At 42.3% G+C, this 20,818-nt stretch overlaps 1 protein-coding gene across 2 annotated transcripts in view; it reads left to right on the top strand.

The window, feature by feature from the left end:
* Positions 1-18,220, top strand: part of LOC125465379 (complexin-1) — a 185,471-nt gene extending 167,251 nt beyond the window's left edge. For both annotated transcript variants that reach the window (XM_048559232.1, XM_048560066.2), the window contains one exon: positions 13,709-18,220. In XM_048559232.1, coding sequence (XP_048415189.1) covers positions 13,709-13,903 — 195 coding nt within the window. In that variant the 3' untranslated portion in view covers positions 13,904-18,220. The remainder of the gene's footprint in view (positions 1-13,708) is intronic.
* Positions 18,221-20,818: the final 2,598 nt, after the last annotated feature.

Raw genomic sequence — 20,818 nt, 5'->3', positions numbered from 1 at the left:
CGTAGAAGGCCGATACAAAAGCAAATGGATTTATCTTTAGCAGTTTGTGCCCATAGCGAACTACTGCTAATAAGGGAAATTCAGTCAAACGATCTGAGATGATGAATTGATTCTGTGAAATATCATTAACCAGAATGAGATTTCTCTTTTTATTCACAAATAGGATGTGGGCATTGTTGGCTGGCCAGCATTTATTACCTGTCCTGACTTGGCTCTTTGTTTGTAAAGATTTTTTAAACAGAATAAATTGAAGCTCAGGATCAGGGGCCCAGCACAAAAGAGTGACATCACAGGTAAAGCGCAGGTTCATTTCTTGGTGATAGGTACTCCTTTACAAGCTAACTTCAGATTGGAGGTAAATATTTACAAACTATAAACTGAAAAGCCAGTACAAATTTTTTAAAAACCAAATTAAGAACTAAGTCATTAAAACAGAGATGCCAGGCCAGGTGATGTAACTACATGTTGTGGGAGCTAGTGGACCCTCATTATAGATCATAGCGACCACATCTTTAGAAAGCGTTGGTTACTTGAGGAATTCTGGCTCAGAGTTGATGAGCTGGAGTTTGAGCTTCAAAAACTGCAACACATTGGACAGGGCGAGAGTTACCTGGACACTCTGTCTCTGTAGCCAAGATCACAAGTCCTGAAGGCTGTGTTACTTGCCTGGTGCCTGGGTGCAGGATATCTCATCTGGGCTGCAGTGGGACTGGGAATGGGAGTGGAAAGATCCAGTTGTCTTGGTCCACGTAGGTACCAATGCTATAAATAGAGAAAGGAAAGAGGTTCTGCTGAGGGAATATGAGCAGCTAGGGGCCGAATTTAAAAAAGCAGAACTAAACAGTTAGTAATCTCTGGATTACTGCCTGAGCCACGAGCAAATTAGCACAGGGTCAATAAGATTAAAGAAGTAAATGTGTGCCTCAAAGATTGGTGTGAGAGAAACGGGTTCAAGTCGATGGGACATGGGCCCCAGTACTGGGGAAGGAGGCAGCTGTTCCTGATGGGATATTGACCCCAGTACTGTGGAAGGAGGGAGCCGTTCCCGATGGGATATTGGCCCCAGTACTGGGGATGGTGGGAGCCTTTCCCGATTGGATATTGGCCCCAGTACTGAGGAAGGAGGGAGCTGTTCCCGATAGGATGGGAACCAGCTGATTCGCGCTGGGACCAGAGTCCTGACGAATTGCATAGGTAGGGCTGTGAAAAGGGCATTAATCTAAATAGTGGGGAGTGGATTCAGTTGAATGGAAAATTATGGAAGAAGTTAAAGGTGGGAGAGAGGTCTCGGCCAACGTTATTGAAGTTTCCAGAACAAGTAATAGTACAGAGAATATAGAAAGGGTCAGCAATTTAACTTCAGGCACAGCAGATAAGAGGACAACTATGACAAGAAGGGCAGTCAACGCAGGACTGAGGGTGCTGTACTTAAATGCACATTGTAAACATAAAGGTAAATGAGCTGGTAGCACAGATTGGAAATGGCAAATACAATGTTGTGGGTATCACTGAGACATGGCTGTGTGGGGAACAGGGCTGGGAACTAAATATACAAGGTTGTGCGTCCTATCAAAACGTCAGGTATGGGCAGAGGAAACAGAGTTGGTTTGTTTGTAAGAAATGAAATTAAATCAACAACAAGAATGATGAAGAGCCAGAAAGTGTAGAATCTGTGGGTAGAGTTGGAATTATAAGGGAAAAAAAGATCCTGATGGGAGATAACAAGGTGTGGAGCTGGATGAACACAGCAGGCCAAGCAGCATCAGGGGAACACAAAAGCTGATGTTTCGGGCCTAGACCATCAGATGGGAACAGTAACCATAACATGATCGAATTCTTCCTAGAGTTTGAATGGGAGAAGGTGGAATCAGATGTTACAGCATTACAATGGAGTAAAGGTAATTACAAAGACATGAGGGGTGAGCTGGCCAGAGTTGATTGGAGGAGGAGCCTCGCAGGGAACACGGTGAAGCAGCAATAGCAGGAGTTTCTGGGGGTATTTCATGAGGCACAGCAGAAATTCATCCAAATGAAGGAGGGGAGGATGAAGCAACATGCCTGACAAGTGAAATCAGGGACTGCATAAAAATAAAATAAAAAATTTACAATGTGATGAAGATCAATCGGAAGCCAGAGAATTAGGAAGTCTTTTAAAAACCAGCAGAGGATAATTGAAAAAGCAGTAAGATGGGAGAAGATGAAATATGAAAGTAAGCAAGATAGTTTTCTTAGATATCTAAAGGGTTAGGAGAGAGGCAAGAAGACACATAGAAACACTGAAAAATAAGGCTGAGAAGTATGATTGAGGAATAAAGAAATGGTAGAGAAACTGAATGGGTACTTTGCATCAGTCTCCACCATGGAAGACAACAGCAGCAGACCAGGACTTCAAGAGAGTCGGGGGAGGAGGTGAGTGTGTCAGGGAGCAGAGGTGAGTGTGTCAAGGGCAGAGGTGAGTGTGTTGGGGGCAGAGGTGAGTGTGTCGGGGAGCAGAGGTGAGTGTGTTGGGGCAGAGGTGAGTGTGTCAGGGGCAGAGGTGAGTGTGGTGGCCATCACTAAAGAGAAGATGCTGGGGAAGCTAAAAGGTCTCAATAAATCACATGGGCCAGATGGGCTACACCACGGAGTTCTGAAGGAAATAGCTGAGGAGATTATAGTATAGAAGCATTGGTGGTGATCTCCCAGGAATCATGGGAATCAGGGAGGGTCCTAGACGAATGGAAAATGGTTAATGTAACATCGCTGTTTAAGCAGGGGCTGAGGCAGAAGACAAGAACCTATAGGCTGTTTCGTCTGAGCTCTATCGTTGGTAAGATTTTAAAGTCCATTATTAAGAATGAGATTGTGGAGTATTTGGAAGTGCATGGTAAAACAGGGCTGATTCAGCACAGCCTCATCAATTAGAAGCTATGCCTGATAAATGTGTTAGAATTCTTTTAGGAGGTAATGAGCAAGTTAGACAAAGGAGAGCCAGTGGATGAGATCTATTTGGGTTTCTAAAAGGCCTTTGACAGGATGACACATCGCTAAATAATGACAGGAACCTGTGGTGTTCAGGACAGGGTACTGACATGAATAGAGGGTTGGCTGACTGACAGTCAGCATGGAGTGGGGATAAAGGGGATTTTTTTCAGGATGGCATCCAGTGACTAGTGGAGTTCTGCAGGGGTCAGTATTGGGAACATAACTATTCATGTGATACATTAACAATCTGAGGGACCTGAGGACGTTGTCACTAAGTTTGCAAATGACACAAAGATAGGTGGAGGGGCAGGTAGCGTTGAGGAGGTGACGAGGCTGCAAAAGAACTTGGACAGACTAGGAGAGTTGGGCAAAGGAGTGGCAGATGGAATACAATGTGGGAAAGTGTGAAGTTATTCTCTCGGGTGGGAAGAATAGAGGCAGAGACTATTTTCTAAACAGGGAAAGGCTTCAGAAATCTGAAACACAAAGGGTCTTGGGAGTCTGTGTGCAGGATTCTCTTCAGGTTAACATGTGGTTTGGTTGGCAGTTAGGCACATGCAGTGTTAGCATTCATTTCAAGAGGTCTAGAACCCAAGAGCAGGGACTTACTGCTGAGGCTGTCTAAGGCTCGGGTCAGATCGCATTCGGAATATTGTGAGCAGTTTTGGGCTCCATGTCTAAGGAAGGATGTGCTGCCATTGGAGAGGGTCCAGAGGAAGTTTACAACAATGATCCCAGGGTGGAAGGGTTTGTCGTATGAGGAGTAGTTGAGGATTCTGCATCTGTACTTGAAAAGAGGGGATCTGATTGAAACTTACAGAACACTGAGAGGCCTGGATAGAGCCAATGTGGAAAAGATGTTTCGACCAGTAGGAGAGACAATGACCCAAGAGCACAACTTCAGAGTGAAGGGATGACCTTGAGAGAGGAGAACTGAGAGATCAAGAATAACAGGGAAAAGTCAGAAGAATGGGATTGAGAAATATATCACCTATGATTGAATGGCAGTGCAGACTCAATGGGCTGAGTGGCCTAATTCTGCCCCTCTATCTTATGACCTTATTGTCTAATGCCATTAGGGAGGGAATTCCAGGATTTTAACCCAGCAACAGTAAAGAAACAACAATATATTTCCAAGTCAGGATGGTGAGTGCTTGGAGGGGAACTTACAGGTGGTGGTGTTCCTATGTATTTGCAGCCCTTGTCCTTCAAGATGAAAGTGGTTGTGGGTTTGGAAGGTGCTGTGTAAGGAATTTTGGTGAATTTCTGCAGTACATACTGCTCCTACTGAGCGTCAGTGGAGAGAGTGGATGTGGTGCCAATCAAGCGTCGACAGCGGAGGGAGTGAATGCTTGTCGGTGTGCAAGCGGCTGCTTTGTCCTGGATGGTGTCAAACTTCTTGTGTGTTGTTGGAGTTGCAGCCCTCCAGGGGAGTGCTGAGTATTCCACCACACTCCTGACTTGTGCTTGTAGATGTCGGATTGGCATTGGGGAGTCACTCGACACAGGATTCCTAGCCTCCAACCATTTTGTAGCCATTGTTAATGCAGTGAGTCCAATTGAGTTTCTAGTCAATGATAATTCCCAGGGATGCTGATAGTGGGGTATTCAGTGACACCATTGAAAGACAAGGGGCAGTACTTAGATTGTGGCTTATTGGTGATGATCATAGCCTGGCATTTGAGTGGCAGGACTGTTACTTGCCACTTTTCAGCTCAACCTGATATTGTCCAAATCTTGTTGCATTTGACCATGGACTGCTTCAGTATCTGAGGAGTCATGAATGGTGCAATCATTGGTGAACATCCCCACTTCTAAACTTATGATGGAGGCAAGGTCATTGATAAAACAGTCTATGATATTACCTATTTTGTTCAGATGTCCTGGAGCTGAAATGACTAAGCTCGAACAATAACCGCGACTATCTTCCTGTTTGCCAGGTACGAATCCAATCATTGGAGAGTTTGCCCTCACCGATCCGTATTGATTCCAGTTTTGTTAGGGCTTCTTGATGCCACACATGATCAAATGCAGATTTGATGTCAATTATCTATTTAAATTTTCTCATATTTTTAACTTTTCCTTCAAATGTACTGCTGGAATAAAGAAAAATGTGTTGGTTTTGTATTCAGAGATAATGGGAACTGCAGATGCTGGAGAATCCAAGATAACAAAGTGTGAAGCTGGATGAACACAGCAGGACAAGCAGCATCTCAGGAGCACAACTGCTTGGCCTGCTGTGTTCATCCAGCCCCACACTTTGTTATGTTGTTTTTGTGTGGTTGGTCTGTATAAGGTATAGCTGTGGGAGAGTTATGCAAATGTGAATGTGTATACATGTGAGGATATAGAGTCATAGAGTCATACAGCATAGAGACAGACCTTTTGGTCCAACCAGTCCATGCCAAACGCATTATGTTTGTGGTTGGAATGTAGATAAGTATCAATGTTGATATGCTTGTGATGTTTATATGTGTTGTGTGTAGGTACACATGGGAGAGTTGTGTACCTGTGAAAGTATGTATTCATGAACAAAAACAAAGTTGCTGGAAAAGCTCAGCAGGTCTGGCAGCATCTGTGAAGGAGAAAACAGAATTAACGTTTCACTTCCAGTGACCCTTCCTCAGAATTGGACGTATGCATTCATGGCTATGTTTCTTTAAGGGCTGCATGAATGTGAATGTGTGGGATATGTCGATGAATGTGTGGGACATCTGTGTGGGTGTATGTGCATGTGTGATGTGCTTTGTGTTTGTGCAGAGGTGGCTTTGTGTGGTGTAAATGGATGTGTCAGAGTGCGTGTGCGTGTCTGTGTGTGTGTGTGTGTGTGTGTGTGTCAATGGTGCAGCTATCTGTTCGATTGTGGACATTAGAGAGAAAGCATTGTGTTAAACATTGCGAGCTGGAGGCATTACTGAGTGCACGAACCAGAGTAATTTTCCTTTCAGATCATTAGATAAGACAGTAAATGCTGCCAGGACTCTGAACAATCTAATACTCACAGCAAGAGATACATTGCATTCCAAAGTGCAATTGTCTTAGTAATAAAAAAAGTGAGATTGTCAGATTCATTTTTGAAAGCACTGCAACATCCTGCTCTTTACTATGCTGTATATATTGTGATTCCAATTGCTGTGCAGAGGCCTCATCCATGAGCACCTTTCCCTGTGTCCACACTGCATTGGACCTGCACCGATGCACAGGCTCTGTGAGCGTGGAGCCAGAGTAAGTTCAACATTTACAAGGATGCTTCCATCTATTACCCAGACACTCAGTTATGTGTATGTCTCTCACTAATGCGACTTTGCACATTCAGTTTGATTTAATTTTACAGAAACATCCAGTCACATCCTATTTTAGAATCTGCACTGGTCTTTGCTATTTACATAAATAGAACTGTGAATTACATATCCACAATTAGTCTATTGTTTTTAAAAATTACTCTTTCAGAAATTCTGGCTGTCGCTGGCTGGGTCCAGCATTTATTGCCTATCTCCAGTTGCCCCTTCAGAAGGTGGGGGTGAGCTGCTTTCTGAAACTGCTGCAGTCCATGTGCTAGAGATAATGGGAACTGCAGATGCTGGAGAATCCAAGATAATAAAGTGTGAAGCCGGATGAACACAGCAGCCAAGCAGCATCTCAGGAGCACAAAAGCTGACGATTCGGGCCTAGACCCTTCATCAGAGAGGGGGATGGGGTGAGGGTTCTGGAATAAATAGGGAGAGAGGGGGAGGCGGACCGAAGATGAAGAGAAAAGAAGATAGGTGGAGAGGAGAGTATAGGTGGGGAGGTAGGGAGAGGATAGGTCAGTCCAGGGAAGACGGACAGGTCAAGGAGGTGGGATGAGGTTAGTAGGTAGGAAATGGAGGTGCGGCTTGGGGTGGGAGGAAGGGATGGGTGAGAGGAAGAACAGGTTAGGGAGGCAGAGACAGGTTGGACTAGTTTTGGGATGCAGTGGAGGGAGGGGATGAGCTGGGCTGGTTTTGGGATGAAGTGGGGGGAGGGGAGATTTTGAAGCTGGTGAAGTCCACATTGATACCATTGGGCTGCAGGGTTCCCAAGCGGAATATAAGTTGCTGTTCCTGCAACCTTCGGGTGGCATGATTGTGGCACTGCAGGAGGCCCATGATGGACATGTCATCTAAAGAATGGGAGGGGGAGTGGAAATGGTTTGCGACTGGGAGGTGCAGTTGTTTATTGCGAATCGAGCGGAGGTGTTCTGCAAAGCGGTCCCCAAGCCTCCACTTGGTTTCCCCAATGTAGAGGAAGCCACACTGGGTACAATGGATACAGTACCCTCCCCCCACTGCATCACACAACCAGCCCAGCTCATCCCCTCCCCCCACTGCATCCCCAAACCAACCCAGCCTGTCTCCTCCTCTCTAACCTGTTCTTCCTCTCACCCATCCCTTCCTCCCACCCCAAGCCGCACCTCCATTTCCTACCTACTAACCTCATCCCACCTCCTTGACCTGTCCGTCTTCCCTGGACTGACCTATCCCCTCCCTACCTCCCCACCTGTACTCTCCTCTCCACCTATCTTCTTTTCTCTCCATCTTCGGTCTGCCTTCCCCTCTCTCCCTATTTATTCCAGAACCCTGACCCCATCCCCCTCTCTGATGAAGGGTCTAGGCCCGAAACGTCAGCTTTTGTGCTCCTGAGATGCTTCTTGGCCTGCTGTGTTCATCCAGCTTCACACTTTATTATCTTGCAGTCCATGTGCTGTAGGATGACCCACAATGCCTTTGGGGAGGAAACGCAGGACCCAGCAACACTGAAGGAACAGTGATTTGGTTCCAAGTCAGGATGGTGTGTAGCTTGGACAGGAACTTGAAGGTCCCTTGCTGTTTTAGATGGAAGTGATTGGGGATTTGTAAGATGCTCCCAAGGTATTTTTTGTGGGTTACTACAGTGCATCTCATAAAATGGCTCACACTGCTGCCACAATGTGGTAGTGGTGAAGGGAATGAATGTTTAATGCGATGGATGGGTTGCAGATCAAGCAAGCTACTTTGTCCTGAATGTGGTTGAATATCTGAGTGTTGTTGGGGCTGCCCCCATCCAGGCAAGTGGGCAGCATTCCATCGCACTCCTGACTTGTGCCTTGTAAATTGCAAGCAGGCTTTGGGGAGTCAGGAGATGAGTTATATGCTGCAGAAATTCCAGCCTCAACCTGATCTTGTGGCCACTATGTCTATACATCAAGTCCAGTTCATTTTCTGGTCATGGTAGCTCCCAGAATGCTAATGGTGAGGGCTTCAGCGACATACTGCCTTAGAATATCAAAACAAGATGGTCATAGCTTGGCATTTCTGTGGCATGAATGTTACTTGCCACTTGTCACCCCAAGCCTGGATATTGTGCAGATCTTGTTGCATGTGAGCAGGGACTGCTTCGGTATCTGAGGAGTCACAAATGGTGCTGAACATTGTGCAATTATTGGTGAAATCCCCACTTCTGACCTTATGATGGAGGGAAGGTCATTGATGAAGCAGCTGAAGATGGTTGGGCTGAGGACACTCCCCTGAGGAACTCCTGCAGAGATGTCCTGGAGCTGAGATGACTGACCTTCAACAACCATGACCATCTTACCCAGCCCCACCCTTCCTATTTCTGTTTATCTCTGAGCTCCCTTCCCCCTCCCCATTTCTGAAGAAGGGTCCCGACCCGAAACGTCAGCTTACCTTCTCCTCTGATGCTGCCTGGCCTGCTGTGTTCATCCAGCTCCACACTGTTTTATCTCATCCTCCTGTGTGCCGGGTATGACTCCAATCAGTGGAGAGTTTTCCCCTTTTTTCCAGTTTTACAGGGATTAAGTGATTCTGTACTTCTTGATTTCAAGGGTAGTCACCATCATCCTGATACTTCTGATTGAAGAAGATTGCAAATGCTTCAGCTTTGTCTTTGCACTGATGTGTTATGCAATACCATGCCCATCCCCCATGATGATCTTCAATCGTTGGGGTGTTTTTGGCGTTTCTTCCTCCAGTGTCTGATCAAAGCTGGCTGATCCATCCAAATTTATGCTCATCCTATTTTTCTGATTGCATGGTACAGCTGAGTGGCTCTCCGGGGCATTTCAGAGGGCTGCTCAGAGACAACATGTAGGCTAGGCTGGGAAAGGGTAGATAATTTCTCTTCCTAAAGGACATTAGTAAAGCAGTTGAGTTTTTATGACAATCCAATTATTTCATTATCACAACTACTGATTCTAGCTTTTTAACACCAGATTTCTTTAAATTTAATTTCACCAATGCCACGATCAGATTTGAACTTCCGTTCAGCTATTCAGCCCTGGTCCCTGGCTTACTCATTGAGTAACATTCTCATGATAGTACCATTATCTGTAAACCAATTTCCAAATTCCTCATTTTCCAGGTTTGTATTTCCTAAAAATAACTTAATTATTGACTCAATTGGCCAACATAAACATCAAGTCACTGAGCATAAGATAGCAGCATGCACCAATGTGTGTTTGATAAGATCGTAAGATGGAGGATCAGAAAGCCATTCAGTCCATCAATTCTACACCACCATTTAATGAGATCATTGAATGAGATCAGGAGGAAAGGGGAAAGGGATTGTCAACAGCAGCTACCCCCTCCCTGATACCGCATCCCCACAGAGTAGCACAGATTACCTGCTCAGGGAGAGACCCAAGCCTAGGAGCCAATGGAAAACCCAACAAATTTTGGTCCATGGCCTTTGCAGACCGGTTCTGAGGAAGGGTCACCGGACCCGAAACATTAACTCTGATTTTTTTCTTCACAGATGTTGACAGACCTGCCGAGCTTTTCCAGCAACTTCTGTTTTTGTTCATCATTAATTTGTTATTGGCTTTAGGGGTAATGCATGTCAATTGGCTCAATAATGATCCAATCAGCTGTGGCCAGGAATCCCACAGCAGCTGTTCTATTCTCCCGCGATCAGGGCATTTTCTCCTCCTGCAGCAAGACCGAGGCAGGGTCTCTCCTAGTTACCACCGTTCCTGATATTATGGGTTGTATTTAAAAGAACTCAGAGTGTTGGTGCATCTGTGTATGATTTGCTTTTACCAGGAGCAGTGCCCCATCCAAGAGAAGATATACACAGACATAATACAGTTTTGATGAACGGGTATTGATATGCAACATGAACTCTGTTTCTCTGCGCAGATGCTAGCTGACTTGATGAGCATATCTAGCATTTTCTGGTTTTATTTCAGATTTCCAGTAAGTGCAGCATTTTGCTTCAGGGACCTAGCATTGATCCCTGAGGTAGGGCACTGTACACTCCCGTCACATAAACAGCCTTCTGCCTCCACTCGCTGTCTCCTGTCACTAAGCCCATTTTGGATCCAACTTGTCAAGTTACCCTGGATCACACAAGCTTTCTGTTGTAATTACACTGTGTATTTGAGATGGCAGCTTAACCACCCTATCTCAAGCTGCCAGAAAAGCTACCAATATTTGGGAATCTTTCACGTGGAATGCAGACTGTATCACAGTTTTAACCTTTGAACAATTGCACTGAATTTGTGACACTGTGTACAAAGCTAATGTCAGAACTTGCAGTATATCGAGCATGTCATTGGCGTGTGGACTCCAGTTATCTGTTTGCATATGATGAATACTCATTAATGTCAAACAGTTTGCAACCTTTAAGGTGATATCTGTAGCACATGACAGTATCAGGTCGCCTAGTTCACAGTCATTTAAACAAGGGATGCTACAGACACTTTGTGCAGTTTTGTGGAAGGTCAGGGGTTTTCTGCAGAGTACGAAGAAAAGGAACCACAGTACAACCTAGCACTGAGGACAGCAAGTCAGTGCAGAGGAGTTACAGGCTGGAGTTGGTGTCTGCACCACAGAGGAATGAAGTGGCAAAGAACTGGTGTCTCGGGTTTGGTAGGGACAAAAACATAAGCAAATGAGGAACTTAAAGAGCAATGTCCATGCTGTCCTTAGAGGGCTTTGAGTTCATTGACACCATTTTAATTCTCCATACTGAGAGTACTCTCAGCCAGTGTCTTTTACAATGCATAGGAGGGACAGCTCAGCCTGCATGTCCCACAGAACGGCAAGGAAGACATTGAACAATCATATGATAGTGAATGCAAAAGTACCACATTAATTCTTCCACAATAAAGGAAATGACCCAACATCCCTATAATATTTAATAAATGTCAACTGAGATGTCAGTACATTGAGCTCTCTAAGCTAGTTTCTCAAATAAATGATGCACATGTGAATAAAGTGAAACTAATGGAAGGTGAAATCCTTACAATTGAAATATAATTCCACAAAACACCAGTTCTCTCAACTGTTAGTAAATGGTAATGGCAGTGGGCAGGAAAGTTGTGGCCATTATACAGAGTCTCTCTCTTCGACCAGGAGCCTCTTTAACAGGCTGCCCAGAGATACAGCTGATAGCAGTTTTCTTCAATGAATAGCTTCCTCAACCAACAAATCCAAAATATTTTGTGTGCATATCACTCACACTTTGAATTTTTAGATTTTTTGATTTGGTTTGATTTGTTATAGTCACGCAGACAGTGAAATGCTTTGTTTTACAAGCAGTGTGGGCTGATTTCAGCAAGCAAAAGATGTCCAGATAAAAAAGACTTAGAGGCATCCGGGTTACATTACAGGTTATATTATTTGAGGCTAGGGTTCACTCAACAGTCTGATAACAGCTGGAAAGAAGCTGTTCCTGAACCTGCTGGTGCTTGTTATGTTCAGGCTTCTGTATCTTCTGCCTGATGGAGGAGGTTATAGGAGATCATTACTGGGCTGTGATGGGTCTTTGATGATGTTGGCTGCCTTTCTGCAGCAGTGAGCAGTGTAAATAGAGTCCATGGGTGGAAGGTTGGTTTCTGTGATGCTCTGGGCTGTGCACACCACCTTCTGTAGTTTCTTACGGTCCTGGGCAGAGCAGTTGCCGTACCAGGCTGATATGCACCCGGACAGTGTACTTTCAGTGGTGTATCAGTAGGAGTTGGTGAAGGACCTTATGGACATGCCAAGTTTCCCGAGCTGCCTTCCTGATGTGGGAAGTCCAGGACAATTTGTTGGTTATCATCACTCCAAGGAACTTGACGCTTTTCACCCTCTCACCCTCAGTTCTGTCAATGTAGATGGGGGCGTGTTCTGTTCCTTTCTTTCTGAACTCAGTGATCAGTTCTTTAGTTTTGCCAACGTTGAGAGAGAGGTTATTCTCATTATACCACATCACCAAGCCCTCTGTCTCTCTTCTGTAGTTTGACTTGTCGTTGTTAGATATCCGTCCCACCACGGTGGTGTTGTCAGTGAACTTGTAGATGGTGTTCACTCAGAATTTGGCAATACAGTCATGGGTGTACAGGGAGTACAGCAGGGGGCTGAGGATGTATTCCTGGGTGGCTCCAGTGTGGAGTGTTACTGTGGAGGGGGTGCAGGTACCTGTCCTCACTGATTGTAGCCCATGGGTCAGAAAGCTGAGGGTCCAGCTACAGAGGGTGGAGCTGAGACCAAAGTCGCACCGTTTTGAGATCAGTCTGGAGGGCGTAATGGTCTTGAAGGCAGAGCTGTAGTCAATGAGCAGGAGCCTGACTAGGTGTCTTTGTTGTCCAGGTGTTCCAGGGATAAGTGCAGGGATAGGGATATGGCATCCTCTGTGGAGCTGTTATGTCGGTAGGTGAACTATAGGGGATTGAGGCAGGTTGGGAGACTGCAGTTGATGTGAGCCATGACCAGCTTCTCGCAGCACTTCATGATAATTGAGATCAGAACCACTGGGCAGTAGTTATTAAGTGACACTGCATGGCAAACAAGGACACACAGATCATAGGGTGCTTAGACAGAGTGAGGCAGACAGGTTACACTGCACAGGGCTGCACAAAGTAAGATCAACATTGTTTGAAGTTACAGAGCTCCATTCAGCAGTCTAATAACCGCAGGGAAAAAGCTGTTCTTGAACCTCTTTATGCGTTTAAAGGGAAAAGAGAAAAAAGGCAGGTGGAAGTGATGCACACATTAGGAATATCACACTGTCCACAAGATCCAGCCCAGTGTTTATTATACCATGGTTCACTGAGAATTCAATTCCAGTTGTTGTAATTTACTGATGTTTTATGAACATTGCCTCTGTAATGGATGTTTTATTGTCAACCCCAAAGTCTGTACCTTATGGATATGGACCAAGAGTTGGACGTTGGGATTAAACTACACAGCTCATTTGTGGCTAGCATGGATATTATGGGCTGAAAGGCCTCGACTGTGCCGTTATACCTTCCATGTCTCTCAGTAAGCAGAATAGATTTCACAATTCACATTATGTAGCTGTCATCTCTGCTGGAGAAATAAGCCTGCTCTTACTGGAAGATTCAGTTGTGAGTTACATTTACTGATGTTCTGGAGATGTTTGAAATAAATTGATTGCCGTCAGTCCTCCTATAAGATCTGCTGGGTTTTTAACTGCTTGACTGAACTGTGTAAGTCAATACTCACTCATCAAATTGAAAGTACAGCTGCATGGTAGTAACAGCTTTGATGAGAGTCGGTCTGGGAAACTCTTTGTCAGCCCTTTCCATTAAACCTAAACGCTTGAAAATGAAGACATTGTCCCCCACTGAATAAGACAGACCCAGCCATCACACACACATGCTGTACGGAACATGGTCATTTAACCCCTTAGGGTTTGAAGGATATTTTCAGCTTCTCAGTCACATTACAATACCAGCAGAAACACAGTGATGTGATAATCAAACTCCTTTGTGTTTTCACAGTATGGGATAAAAAAGAAAGAAGAAAAGGAAGCAGAGGCAATGGCAGCCATGGAAGCTCAGGCAGAGGGGAGCTTGACACGGCCCAAGAAAGCGATTCCTGCTGGCTGTGGAGACGAAGAGGAGGAAGAGGAAAGTATTCTGGACACTGTCTTAAAATATCTTCCAGGGCCTCTCCAAGATATGTTCAAAAAGTAATAACATGATTATATGCAAAATAACTCCAGGTTTTGTTGCTAAGTGTAAACCATTCTCATTATAAAATGAGAATTTATCATCATTCCAGCTAATTATAATTTGACTGCTCACCTCCTCCTGTGTAATGGCATGGAATCTTCATTCACAACAGAATATCCAGGACCACGCTGTGTGGCAGTCTTGAAATAATCTAATCTAATAAGCCATGTTTATAGTCAAATAAAATCCAGATATTTAATAGCGAAAAGAAGAAACTTGTATCTTTTTATCAATGTGTGACCACTTTGACATTACAGGGCTCCAGCTAGCATTGATTCTTATAGTTATTGTTCATCATACTAGTTAAATAAAGCATCAGGTCACAACACTGGGTAATACCTACAATACACAGCTCATTTACCCAGTTTTAGAACTCAAATTAAACATTACTAACTCTGTTAATATCAACTTGTGGCAATTTTCCAATTTTGGATAGAACTTATTAATGAGTTTAAAGCCTAGGGATTATGGTGTGTTATATAATGGTCTGAAGCTTAACATATCCTATCAATTTTTTTTACCGCTATATTGATAGAGCTTTGATCTACTTACTTAAAACAGATTAATGCCCCTAAAAAGCAATAGAATGTGACGATGTTCAGTATTTGTATCCTAATATTGCATAATTTCAACTCCATATTTTACCATTGTATTATATAAATGTATATTAATATCCTGTTGGAACCATAAATTGTATTTTCTAAAATTTACTTCATAGTTCCCATATATTTTTACCTAGCATCAATGCTAACAGTGGACAGAGACTTCATGAATGTAAGCATTACAGCATGATAAATATCCTGTACAGGAATATTCAATGATCACCATACTTTGAGAATAAATCAAAGGCTTGTGCAATGTCAGACGATGTACATTAATGTCACAATGTCCTGCTCCTGCACGCTGTGACATGGGATGATGCCTTTATTAAGCATCTGGCACGTCCTGTGATGTGTCTCATGCAGACAGGGAGTTGACTTCGTTAAAAACAGTTAACTTCTCCATCCCTTAAATTGAAAACATTTTGCCATTTAAAGTGGGAAATGAGAATCTATGTATTTGATAATGCAAAAAAACTGTAATTCCATCAGTTGATAAAACCTCTTGAATATCAAGTTGTATCATGTTAGCTTATATTCTTTTCAAAAATGCCACATAACGCATCATTATGTTTAAAAGATTTCCACTGTTTGCAGAAACCTGACTTTGCCAATCAGTTTCGCAATCACAGCAAATAATTAAAACCCAGCCCTGGGAACAGTTTTGTTCGCAGTGTAACTAATCTTTATCATATAAAATTCTGGATGCAAACTTTCAATTTTGAGGAAATATTCAAACTGGGAGGCCACTGGCTCTGTGCTTCCCTTTCACAGCCATATAACCTGTGTAAAGTAGACCCTCATGAACTGAAGTGGAATGCCACAGCCAGGCCCCATTATTGTTAGCTCCGCTATTTTTGCAGGATATTATCATGCCTCCTTTGTCACATATTTGGTATCTGGTGTTTGTCACGTTATGTATTAAAATCTGTCAGAACTGTAAATAGTTAATAATTATACAAAATCAAGCCATTTAAAATTGATGTAAGGAATAGATCATATTGCTGGACATGGGATAATCCCATGCAATTATCACTGTGAAATTCCAGGGAGTGTGGAGAATTCTTGTCATTTGAAGATTATTATGACTTGTTTTAGTAGTTAAAACCACTATATCTTGAGTACTGTATTTTCCTCATGTCATACCAGCTGATAAAATATGACTCGGTAAAATGTTAATTTTACCAACTAGGGAAAAGCCTGTAGTATTTGAAAATATTTTATGGTGATTAAATGCCATATTTCTCCTGGAACTCTCCAATGAGACTTGTGTTCACTGTGGAGTTGAAGGTGAAAACTATAGTCCAGCTTGACCTTGGCGTTAAAACATATGTGTCCTATTCAGAGTGGAATGTGCAGGGTACAAAGAGCCATATGTTACATTTTGTAGCGGAAATCAAAATTAATGGGCTTGCTGAAGGACTACAAATATTTCTGAATTACAATTCATCAGAAAGGTCAGAATATTGACAGCATTTCCGTATTTAAGCAATGACCCCTGTATATAAAAAATGATGGCAGACTTGTCAATAAAATAAAAGCTAAGAACTGCAGATGCTGGAAAACTGAAATACAAACAGGAAGTACTGGAGAAACTCAGCAGGTCTGGCAGCATTATAGAGAGAAAAATAGTGTTAACATTTCAAGTCCAGTGAGCCTTCATCAGAACATCAGATTCTGATATTTCTCCAGCAATATTTGAATGCAGAATTGTCACTTAGAACCCATACCCTAACCCCCTTCCCTTTTCTCTGCCTTTCCTTCTCACTTCAATCAGCCTCTCACTCACTCCCATCATGCACCACATACTTTCAATTCTGTCTCTCTCCATTCCCTATTCCGCTCCCACTTCCCTCCTCCCTCCCTGCCACTTTATTTTATTCCCCCGCCCCTTATGAATCGCACCCTCTTTCCTTTCTTGCATCGAAACAACAAAATCCATCCCCCTTCTCTCTCCCTTACCCCCTTCCCTCCTTTTCCTCAATTACCTATGCCTACAACCCCAGTTCTGACGCTATTTTAAACATTGCCAGACCTTCCTCACAAAACAAATGAAAGTATTGCCTTCAAATTGAACAGTTTGAATATGATTTCTTTAAAACAAATACCTGTATTGAGTTTTAATTTTAATTAAACCAAAGAAAACATTGCTCCAGATTTATGATTGATGAGGTTTTCCAGTTTGGTACCATGTTGATGTTGGCCATAATGAAAAGGAACCGTTTATCTCAGGTACGGGTTCTTATGTCTGAATATCTTGCTGAATAGTTGAGTGTGTTCTTGAGATTATTTCACTTACAGCCTTTCTGTAGAATGTAAGCAAGATACTGCTATCAAGAAAACAAAAACACAAATTTAATTTGATAAGCTCCACGTGTTTCAACAGAGAAAGCCATAAAGTAGGCTTGGCAGTCTTAAATATTTGCTCCAAAATACTGAAGCACATCAATAGTTTATGTAGGACAGTGGCCTACAGCAGGCAGAAGTCTTGGAGTGTAAATTTTCAGTCACTGTGCAATCTGCTTATATTTGTGACTGAGGCAGAACGAAAGCAATAATATTCTACTTCAACCAGTTAGGAAGGGAGACACAATGGGTAAACTTTTAACCTTAGCTGCACTTTGGGAGACTGCAGAGTTAATGCTGGTTTCACAAATCCCAGGATTGTACTTCCCATGGAATTCAGTGTAGAGCAATATCGGTAGGTACACAACCTCAGCATTCCATGCAATCCCAGGGAAACTCACCTGGGAACATAGTTAAAATGACTCAGTGACAAGTCACAATGGTGATTAGAGGGGCTATGAGGGTAGAAATATACTTTAGCCCAGCACCCTGATTTCAACAGTCCGAGGCAGTTACTGATACAGCAGAGAAATGTGATTGAATTTGATTTAAGATTAGAACTGAATAGCTCCATTATTTATTCAAATATAATTAAACATTTTTAAGACATCATTGTTTTATTTCATTTTAATTACCTATGAAGTAATTTTAACAAATCTAATGCTAAAGGGCCATTTGGGAAACCAGGTTATATGCTAACAAGAATGGAGAACTATTAAACAGAAACAAATACCGTAATATTAAAAATTGGAGAGTTTAAAATATAATTCAAGACTGCCAAGCCAATACAACAATGAGATTGCAATATATCTATTAATATACTGGTCTGTGTGAAAAACCAATTTGTTTCAAGTTAACTGTGTCTTTCAATGAGGCTGTTACAGTTTCTCATTCTGGCTTCATTACTGTCTCCACAGAAATATGCTAATGACATTAAATTTACTGATAAGACTCACGGTTATTCTGTAGTTCAAACCTTTGTTGGGTCCTGAATTGAAGTGTCTGACACATCTTTAGTTGCTTTATCCACAGTCTGTCCATCATCAAACATTTCATTCATTCCATTTTGAAACATTTTAGGAAATTCAATTGGTGCTTCTTGTGATTCTTCAGAGCTTATGTGTTTTGTGTGAATTGGTGAATTTTGTCATGTGAAGGATTTGATCCTCTTTCAGGCTACATGCATGTTGTACTGTCCTTGTAGTAACTTAAAGTCTTTATGACTGAATATTATGTTGATTTTAGCAGCTGTGACGTCACTGCATGCAGCCGAAATAGAATTTATTGTAATGTTCATCTCTGGTAAAATACAAATAAAGTGACTTCAATCAAATTTGTACGTGTTTTTATTTGAAAATTAAAGGTCTCAATACTTTCAAATTACTCTGAAATTAAATCTGGTATCGTTCATAAGGCTGCTAGAAATACAAAGTCTCATTAGAGTAAAATATATCAATGTAGCAGATATCCAATAAACAGCAGGCAAAGTAAACACAAGTAAAAAAGGTTATTCACGCAACTTACTTCTCACTACATAGATTCAAAGTGACAGATATAAAAACAAGAAGTTCCTTTCTTAGTGGTGTTTTTAGCAAAGTCTCACCAATGACGGGGTAGGTTTGAATTTTGCATGTGCACATCAAGTGTCCATGTTTAAAATGTCTACTGCCAGAGGAAAAGTCAGAAAATTATGCCTACTGTCTTTTACTGTGATTTCCCAAGATAAAAAGTATTTCAAATTATAATAACACCAAGTCAATTTCTCTCCACGGTACTCATTGTAAAATGCAGCAGAGTGATGAGGACTCAAAAAACAGAGGGGAAGATAATCATTTGTTTGCTCATGGGACAACAGCATCACCAGCTAGGGCAGTACTCAGTGCCCACTGTAATAACTCATTGGGCAGTTTAAGAGTCTATATCATGATTGTGGGTCTGGAGTTAATGGAGTTCAAAGCAGGCTAAGGACAGTAGTTTCCTCCCTGAAAGGACATCAGTGAACCAGACAATTGACTGTGGTTATATCGTTCACATTACATTAGCTTTCTAGGTCAGAAACTGGGAATTCCGAAACGAGTACCTTACCTCCCGACTCACCAGAGCCTGTCCACGATTTACAACGAGCAAGTAAGGAGTATGTTAGGTGGATGGGTGCAGCTCCAGCAACACTCATGAAGCTTGACACTGTCCAGGATAAAGTAGCCTGCTTGATCAGCACCTCATTCACCAATTTACACAATCACTCCCCTCACCAACATAAGAGAAAGGATTCTTCATTGCGATGATGGGTTTTATGTTCTCTAATTTTACATAAGATTCCATAAGATGCACAGAAAAAAGCTATTCAGCCCAATAAGTCTGTGCTGTTCTTATGCTTCAACTGAGCCTTTCCTCATCATTCTGCATCTAAACCCATCACTCTAACCTTCTGTTCCCTTCACTCTCTTGTCTAGATTCTCCTTAAATAGGTCAACAATATTTGTTTCAATCATTTCCTGTGGCAGTGAATCCCATATGCACATCACTCTCTAGCAGGTGAAGTTTTTTTCTGAATTTCTGTTTGGATTTCATGGTGACAATCTTAAACCGATGTCAGATCCCACAACATCGACTTTCCTGCTCCTCTGATGCTGCCAGACCTGCTGTGTTCCTCCAACTCCACATTTTATCAACTTACATTGATGTCCTCTGGTTATCCTCTTCCCCTCAAGAGGAAACATTCTCTGCATCCAGTCCATTAAAACCCTTTTTTAAGAAAGAGACCTGTCAACCCTTTCGTGATGATATAAACCACACATTGCCTCACTCCCTTTTCAGAATATAATCACTCCAGTAGAAACTGCCTCATGACTAAAACAGTAAGATTCAGAAATACCCATATTAGGACCTGTGTCCTCCCTACATCTGCAACATGAAAACAATGTCTCAGAAAAAAAACTTGTAACACTGACCAGATTGGAGCAACAGCTTTACTTATCAATAATAGTGTGTTTTTAGAATAAGACCAAGAAAGATGCTAAGCTTATTGAATAATATGATAATAAGGGCCACAACTATATAGAGAGGGGATGTTTCATTTGAAAAGAACCTAGACATTTAAACATCGAGTTGAACTTTAGACAAGTGGATTTGAATTACTAGGGGGATAATGAAGTTGTATTCACATTGCACTCACAATGAAGAGTTGATTTATCAATGAAACAGTAGACTGATTGAGAAGCTCTTCAGATCCCAGTCAATCAGTGAAATACAGCAATGAATCTCAGTGAGACTGTGACTTCAGTTCAGTATTCAGACAGCACATTCTGGTTGCAGCAGCTTGCAAACATCCCAAAGCAAAAGTCTTCCTTGGGAACTGGTTATGGCTGCAGTTCCTTTCCAATTTTAAATGACCTGATGTCAACTTAACCATGCAGCTTCAATGACAATGAATGACGACAGTGCTTTTTCTATAAAAGTTGGCGATTCATCTCCCTAGAACATTGGAAATGTGTTTGAATTCTTTCATGGGTTATGGATGTCACTGGGAGGATCAACATGTATTGGCCACTCCTAACTGCACTTGAACTAAGTGGTTTGCCAGATGATTACAAAGGGCAATTAAGGGTCAAACACATTTCTGTGAGTCTGGAATTGAGTGTAGCACAGACCAGGTAAGGATATTCATTCTCGAAAGAACATTCATGAAACAGAATTTTTTTATGACAGCTGACAATGGTTTTCATGGTTACGATGAGATTATTTATTTTTAAATTGCAGATTTATTAACTGCATTCAAATGTTATCACCTATAATGGTGGGATTCAAATCCATGTTCCCAGAACATTAGCATGGGTCTCTGGTCCAGTGACCATACCATTCCATCCCCCTTTCTCCACAAACAGGGACAGGAATAGGCTATTGTGCTCCTTAAACCTCCTCTGCTATTTTA

Source organism: Stegostoma tigrinum, chromosome 1 (genome assembly GCF_030684315.1).
Source record: "Stegostoma tigrinum isolate sSteTig4 chromosome 1, sSteTig4.hap1, whole genome shotgun sequence".
NCBI classification, from domain to species: Eukaryota; Metazoa; Chordata; class Chondrichthyes; order Orectolobiformes; family Stegostomatidae; genus Stegostoma; species Stegostoma tigrinum.
The sequence above is the reverse complement of the archived record's forward strand: the minus strand, read 5'-3'. Positions and strand labels throughout refer to the sequence as shown.